Source organism: Mus caroli, chromosome 14 (assembly GCF_900094665.2).
Source record: "Mus caroli chromosome 14, CAROLI_EIJ_v1.1, whole genome shotgun sequence".
NCBI lineage: Eukaryota > Metazoa > Chordata > Mammalia > Rodentia > Muridae > Mus > Mus caroli.
In genome coordinates this window covers 43,103,942-43,112,100 of record NC_034583.1, presented here as the reverse complement: position 1 = coordinate 43,112,100, position 8,159 = coordinate 43,103,942, and the positions used below count along the sequence as shown (strand labels likewise).

The 8,159-nt window shown below is 44.6% G+C and overlaps 1 protein-coding gene across 1 annotated transcript; it reads left to right on the top strand.

Annotated features, from left to right (window-relative positions):
- The first annotated feature begins 2,631 nt into the window (after positions 1-2,631).
- LOC110309912 (ribonuclease 2B-like) lies at positions 2,632-3,099 on the top strand. The gene has a single exon (XM_021182669.1). It carries the CDS (start codon positions 2,632-2,634, stop codon positions 3,097-3,099), a length of 468 nt encoding a protein of 155 aa, XP_021038328.1.
- Positions 3,100-8,159: the final 5,060 nt, after the last annotated feature.

Below are 8,159 nucleotides of genomic sequence, written 5' to 3'. Positions count from 1 at the left end.
GTGCACAGCAAGTATGGAGTGGCAGGGGAGGTAGATCTCCACAGTGTCCACCTGAAGTTACATACATGAGTCACTCTGCAGAATCCTGAGTGCAAAAAGGAGCTGCAGGACCCTTCAAGACACAACCAACCCAGAGCCCTGTGTGCAAGGGAGGTCTCTCTGCAGTCCCTATGTACTTGCAGAAACCTGATCATAAGGTTCAAGATCAGGTTTGTTAAATAAATAGCCTTCCAAAGAGATATATAGAAGGTCCCATAACATAAAGGAGAAAACCTTAGAGCCCCTGGACCAAATATACCTTGAGCTTTATAAATCAGAGTTAAATTAACTTGTATCCTGCTACAAATCAGCTTTCCAATACTTGATTAATACCTGAGACAAATAGATAGTTTGAAAGAAACAGAGATTCATTTGATTCTAGTGTCAAAGATATCATCCTGTCAGGTGGCTTTCATGTTTGGGGGTCTGTGGTACAGAAAAGCCCATGATGGGACATGTGTATTAAAGCAAAACTGTTCCAGGTCGTGGCAGAAGAAAGGAGTACAGGAAAGGGCACAGCAACCAAAATATCCTTCAAGGGCAAGGCCATGGCATCCTAGCTTATCCTTGTTGAATCATACTTCCTAAAGCTGAGCATCCACTCACAGCAGCACAGGCTGCTTACAACCTGGCTCATAAGCTGGGTCTGGAAGTGCCAGCCTGGGACCCTAGAACTTCAGCCTAGTCAGAAGGACAGAAAAATTGAATCCAATCTGAGTTTCTAAACAAGTTCAAACCAAACCCAGGCCCCAGAGTGACACCCTACTCAACACTTTTTAGCACCCCCAAAAGGTCAGGCCCTAAAAGGTGGGTTACTGTGACAATTTTATAAGAGCTGTGCACTGTCATTTCCATAGACAGCCTGAGCACTGGGCAGAGCTTTGTCAAATACTGTGTTGGCACTAGGCATCTTTCAGTCAGTAGGTAGGTCAAGAGTAGTCATTGCAAGAGGATTCCAGGGTTGGAGAAATTCCAAGTTTTGGACACAACCTCTCACCAATGGATTCTGCAAATAGACACCTATCAATTGGGACAGCAAAATACTCACTGTGGCTTATAGGTCAAGTTAGGAAGTATTTCTTGAGACAATACTTTATGATATTCATCAAGTTTTGAAAATAAAAAACTCAACGACTTACTACCAAGATATTACCCTGACTGTACTTCACAGCAGAATTGGGAGCAGTTCTGGAGACATGTCAGTGGATTAGAATGCAAGGGAGGTTTGGATAACAAAAAAAAACTTAGAGAGGTATTTAATCTGTTGAAGCCAAATCTCTTAAAGTATTTGATGTTGCAAATATAGCTCAGTGACAGAGTGCACAAGGTTCCAGGTTCAAACCCCAGCACAAAGAAAAACAAATAAAATTTCCATTACATTAGTATATCTGTTTTAACATTGGCTAATAGTAAGTCTGGAGTCTTAGATAAAGTAGTGTTCTCCTAAGCATCCATGGTGTAAAATAGTTCATTAGTACTAGGTCTGGAGCAAGTGAGAGTAGATGGAAATGTACAAAGGAATCTTTTACAGGAACCAATAAGAAAGATACTGTGCAATATGAGTACAGTCTTTTGTTATTGTTTCTGAATGCAATTTTTATAGTTTACTTTTTAATTTCACATGTATCTGGACTGATATGTGCCATGTGTGTACAGGTACTAACAAAAACCATACAGGTGTCCAATTCCCCTTCAGTGGGAGTTATCTGCAGTTGTGGTCTCTGGGTGACAAACTGGGGTGCTCTGGAAGGGAAGGAATCTGGAAGAGGGGAAGTTCTCATAATCACTAACATCTCACCAATCCCTAAGGATTAATTTTACTTATGCATCTCTGTGCATCTCTGCACATGTGTATGAACATGCCAACAGATGCTATTAGAAGACATGAGATGTCCTGGAATGGAGTTCCTAGCATCTGTGCTGAAACCAATCGTGGGTTCTCTGGGAGATCATCAGGTGATCTTAACTACTGAGACATCTCTGCACACCCCAACATCATATAAGTTTAAAAATGAAAGTCAGAAATGTAAATGTCTCTTATGATTCTGGCTTTCCAAGGCTTTTTGTTTCTAACCGTGTACCCAGGCTAATAGAAAATTTGGTCTGTCCATTACTGAAAACAGTTATGAAGTGTGCAGCCAATCAAAAGGATTTCTATGTAGAGTTCAGTTTCAGACTTCAAACTGCCCTGCACAAGAGGACTAGGAATTTGATTCCTTACAATGAAGTCAGCAGCACATGACTTGGTCAAGTGAAGAAACAGAAGGCTGGTTGCACAAGCAGGCAATGTACCAATCTGTGGGTTCTCCACCAGCTCCACCCACAGAGCCTGCTATATATCTATGGGCCCAAGTGGAGCTCACCCATTATCCCTGATTTCCAGGACAACCAGACCTCAGGTCCACGGGAGCCACAAAGCAGACTGGGTAAGATACTGACTGTCTAGGCCTGGGACAGGAGGGGCAGTGATGGGGCAGTGTCCAGGAGAAGTCCCACCGTGGACCCAAGTGACAGCAGAGGGCCTTCAGGAAGAGATAGGGAAAACTGAGGTAGGGTGGGAGTAGTCACTTATCTTCTGTACTCACAGGAATCATGGGTCTGAAGCTGCCTGAGTACAGACTTTGTCTCCTGCTGCTGCTGGGACTTGTCCTAACGCTTGTTTCATGCCAGCCATCGACCTCTTCCCAGAAGTTTGACATCCAGCATATCTATAAGAAAGCCTCTCCCAAATGTGATGATGCAATGCGGGTCGTTAACAAGTATACAGGAAAATGTAAGGACTTGAATACTTTTCTTCATACAACTTTTGCTGATGCTGTCCGTGTGTGTCACAATCCACCTAAGACTTGCAAAGACGGGAAACGTACAAATTGTCATGATAGTTCATCTAAGGTATCTGTAACTATCTGTAAACTCACAAAATGGGCAAGGAAGTATACCCAATGCAGATACAAAACAACAGGAGCAAAGAAGTCCTACACAGTTGCCTGTGACCCCAGAACTCCACGGGACAGTCCCAGGTATCCAGTGGTTCCGGTTCACTTGGATCGGCTATTTTAGCTCCAGTGCCAGCACTTTGTACTTTCCCTCGTCTGCTACTGCCAAGATCATAGTAGTGAAGAACGAATTCTTCTGTCTGCACTGCATATCAGCATCTGTCCTCATGAAACCTATCCCTGGCTTCCTTTAATTTAGCTGAACAGACCTTTTCCAGTCAATAAATACCTTTGTATACTCATCTCGATCTGTAGTAGTATCTCTGTGTGCCGCAGACGGACCTCACTTGGGTCCTCGATCCACAGGCGAAACTCGGGTTTCGGTTACAGGCGGGCAAGGAGTTGGCATGGATAGCAAACAAATACAAACACAAGGGAGGCGGTATCTGAGTGTAATTTGTCAAATCGAGCATCAAACTTTTAATGCAGAAGAAAATAGGGCAGTTAGGTGACACATCGGCAAGGAACAATGAGGTTACCGGATGTTTAATGACTCTTACACAAAACAGGGAAATGCAAACATAAAGACTGGCAGGAAGTGGGCAATAAAACAACTGAGACAAAGTCAGCTCTATCTAAGGTCAGTTCTATCTAAGGTCAGCTATATTCTTAGAAGCCAGGTGTGAGGTCTTTACACTCCCGGGGCAAGGGCTTTCACACCCAAGCCATAGTTCTAATTACGGAGTTCCGCTCTAGCTAACCTTCTCATAAATAATGCAATATTCTAGTTCCTTCTCAAATCACAGCCCTAAACCACTGTAATTTCCTGTATATGTGAGTGACTTGGCTTTTATTTTAAGTGATTGTGGGGGGCAGGGGGGAACTTTCTATTAATAAGTAGTGTAGTCTGCCATATATAACTATAATAAGAATTCTAAACTTACTTTGCTAAGCTTGCCCTGGGACTTCTAACTCTATGTAGTAGATAGTAATGCCTGATTTCTTTCACTATCTCTCTTAAAATACTAGAGTCAATTCTGAATGTCACTGAATAGGCAACATTCTTACTGAATTCCAAACCCAGGGTCAGCTCAAGGCATTGGTGAAGGCCAGGAAGCAAAGTTCAATTTTGCTTAGGTATTTAGCAAGTCGTTGCTTGGAGGCACCTATAATAAAACCATACTGAAAGAAAGCACACAGATCCATTCGCAAGGACAAGTTTGGAGCATTCCTTATACAGGATGCCACGTTTCCAGGAGACTAAGTTTCCATGAACTTTTCACCTGTGGACTGTGTCCAGGTTTCTAGTCCTGTCACATGAGTCACTACTGGAATGGGTGTAGCATCTGTATCTGACAAGGGTAGGGAGAGAGGAAGGGGGAGAGACAAACACAGAGACAAGTGTGTGTGTGTGTGTGTGTGTGTGTGTGTGTGTGTGTGTGTGTGTGTGTGTGTGTGTGTGTGTGTGTGTGTGTGTGTGTGTGTGTGTGTGTGTGTGTGTTGAGGCAGGATCTCATACCTTTTGAGGCATCATTGCACTCCCAGGAAACAAAAGAATCTGAGAAGAGATGTGCACCTTTCCAGAATGTTCCTACATGGCATCTTCCCTGAAGTTTCTCTGTGGGAAGAAGTGGCTGGCAGAGGAGACCGGGGAAGAAGGATCTCTCAGTGAGGCTATCCCTTGTACTGTCCCTGCATAGCTGTCTTCAGAGGCCAATTCTGAGATCATTCAACACAAACAACAAGGACAGATTCCAAGCTAGAGGAACTGGAGTCCACACAGAAAAGAGATGAATAATGAAAGGTCCTGCCCTGACTCCTGAGGACAGAACTGTAGTCAGGAATCAGTTTCAGACAGGAAGGTGCCATTTCTTCCCTACCATGCATCATGGGTAAGCTGGGCATCACCAGATGTGGCCAAGAGCCTTCCTGCAGTGTCACATACAGAATGGAGCCAAGGGGTGACACCCTAAGTTCCACACCTCTGACTTTCAGTCTGGATCCCCAGCTTCCATTTTGCTCTTCCTTTCTGGGCTCCCAGATGCAACACTTGGTCTCTCTCCCCACTGGGCAGTGGTGGTACTTCCTGCTCTCAGTGGACCACAGTCAGGCCTGTAGGGAAGCCACTCCTCTTGAGCAGCAAATGGATTAGTTGTGGAATCTGCACTTCTGGGTTGGTGTGGAACCTTGCTGAGTCTGGCATGGCCTTGGTGTGGACAAAATGACAGGGTTCCTGCCCCTGGGATAGGACCAGCAGATGTGGACTGCCATAGCATAAGGCTTGTATGTATAATTATGTACATATTTTCATGTTCGCTTGACCAATGTCATCCCTGTTAACCTTAAGGTTAACATGATTCCATAAGGACCTGGTGTGTGTGTGTGTGTGTGTGTGTGTGTGTGTGTGTGTGTGTGTGTTTGCTAAAGGTTTCAAGTTTCTATTATGCATATTGTAACTTCTAATAGTTTTCATTTTATTGAGACAATTTAGGTAGAAACCAAGTTACATATATAATATTCTCTTACACACCACACCCAACACGTCTACCATGCATCATATTTCATACAGAAAAGTCAATCATTCTCTTACTTAACCATGACCATCAGCCATCAAATCCAGGAAATTCAAGAAGGAAGATGGTAGAGGACAGGCAGGTCTGCCCACTACAACCTCTACAGAATAAGCTGGAAAATACTTGGTAACAGCTCTCAGGTAGGTGATCGATATCTCAGTATCTCAAGTTGTAATAGCAAATTCAATGGGGAAATTTGCAAAGCAGAAGGGAAAGTCCAGAGCTCATTTCCTATAAGCTGACACTGAAAGAGAGAGGGGGTGGATGAGACCAGAGCAAAACAGAAGTGCCCAGCTAAGCTGACATTGCCAATGAAGCTCAGATAAATGTCAGAGGAGAAAGTGCTGGACAGAGTACAGGGTGCTGAGTGGGGTAGAGAATGCTGAGTCGGGCAGAGAGTATGAATGCCTCCTGGGCTAGGTGTGGGCTTCTCTGGAGTCTCTGGAAGGTCCTGCCTGGGCTCTCAGAGATCTGTTCTGCTCTCTTAAGATCAAATCACCAATGATCAGCATGCTCTGGATAGTGGTTCTGGAGACCAGTGTTGAGTGTCATACATGCCCCATGGCATGTTCTGTCATCATGGGTCAGGTTGTAGATGCAGGACCCAGCCCTATGCAGACGTTGCAAACATCTGGAGAGATACTCTTAGCTAATGTGTAAGATCCTCTTCAGACTCAGTCCCTGACCAGATCTGCAAGTGTATGCTTATTTTACAGCTTTGACTCTGTCTCTTTCTTGTAGCCTTGAGAGTTCTGTTGGTCAGGTTTCAGTGTCTGCTACTATGACATGCATTCTGAGTTCCCTAGGAGTCCTGTTTGTGGAGAAGCTGAGTTCACACTTCACCTCAAGTCAACAGGGATCGTTTAGAATGGTTTCCCATAAAAATTCCAGTGTGTGCTAAGTAGAGAGGAATTTCCCAGCCTCTTTCCTGCTGCTTGTGTTGCTGCCCCATCCCTTCTGTCTCCAGGCTGCTCCTCTACCACACAAAGTGCTCATTACTGAAAGTTTCAGTGCAGATTTTCCAGCTTCCAACAGTCTTGGGGCTTCCCCTTTCTGGGATGAGGAAGCTCCCCACACTGAGCCAATCTATATGAAATGAGCTCTGGATTATCCCTTCTGCTTTGCAAATTTCCCCATTGACTTTGCTATTACAACTTGAGATACTGAGATATCGATCACCTACCTGAGAGCTGTTACCAAGTATTTCCCAGCTTATTTTGTAGAGGTTGTAGTGGGCAGGCCTGCCTGTCCTCTACCATCTTCCTTCTTGAATTTCCTGGATTTGATGGCTGATGGTCATGGTTAAGAAAGAGAATGACTGACTTTACTGTATGAAATATGATGCATCATAGTAGTGTTGGGTGTGGTGTGTAGGGTGTGGTGTCTACCACTATTGTCTCAATAAAATGAAAACTATTAGAAGTTACAATATGCATAATAGAAACTTGAAAACTTTAGCAAATACAGAGAGAGAGAGAGAGAGAGAGAGCTCAGGTCCTTATGGAGTCATTAAGGTTAATAGGGATGACATTGATCAAGCGAACATGAAAATATGTACATAATTATACAAACAAGCCTTATGCCATGGCAGTTCACATCTACTGGTCCTGTCTCTGTCATTCTGTCCACACCAAGGCCATGCCAAACTCAGCAAGATTCCACACCAACCCAGAAAGCCAGATTCCACAAAAAAATCCATTTGCTGCTAAAGAGGAGTGGCTTCCCTGCAGGCCTGACTGTGGTCCACTGAGAGCAGGAAGTACCACCACTGCCCAGTGGGGGGGGGTGCGGGGGAGAGGCCAATTGTTGCATCTGGGAGCCCAGAAAGAGTCAAGTGGAAGCTGGGGATCGGGACTGAAAGTCAGACATATGGACCTGATGATATCACCACTCTGTTCCATTCTGCATCTGACACTGCAGGAAGGCTCTTGGCCACATCTGGTGATGCCCAGCTCACCCATGTCCTTAACGGGATGGAACCTCCCTGTCTGAAACTGATTCCTGACTACAGTTCTGTCCTCAGGAGTCAGGACAGGACCTCTCATTATTCATCTCTTTTCTGTGTGAATTCCAGTTCCTCTATCTTGGAATCTGTCTTTCCTGGTTTGTGTTGAATGATCTCAAAATTGATGTCTAAGGACAGCTATGCAGGGAGAGGGCAAGGGATAGCCTCACCGAGAGATCCCACTTCCCCAGTCTCCTCTGCCAGCCACTTCTTCCCATAGAGAAACTTCAGGGAAGATGCCATGTAGGAACATTCTGGAAAGGTGCACATCTCTTCTCAGATTCTTTTGTTTTCTGGGAGTGCAATGATGCCTCAAAAGGTATGAGATCCTGCCTCAACACACACACACACACACACACACACGTCTCTGTGTTTGTCTCTCCCCCTTACTCTCTCCCCACCCTTGTCAGACACAGAGATACTAGAGATGGAGATGAGTAAGCAAAGGTATTTATTGACTAGAAAATGTCTCTTCAGCTAAACTAAAGGGAGTCAGGGATAGGTTTCATGAGGACAGGTGCTGATATGCAGCGCAGACAGAGGAATTCGTTCTTCACTACTATGATCTCGGCAGTAGCAGATGAGGGAAGGTGCAAAGTACTGGAG

Coding starts and splice junctions, on each gene's coding strand:
- LOC110309912 (XM_021182669.1), top strand. CDS start 2,632: ATGGGTCTGAAGCTGCCTGAGTACAGACTTTGTCTCCTGCTGCTGCTG.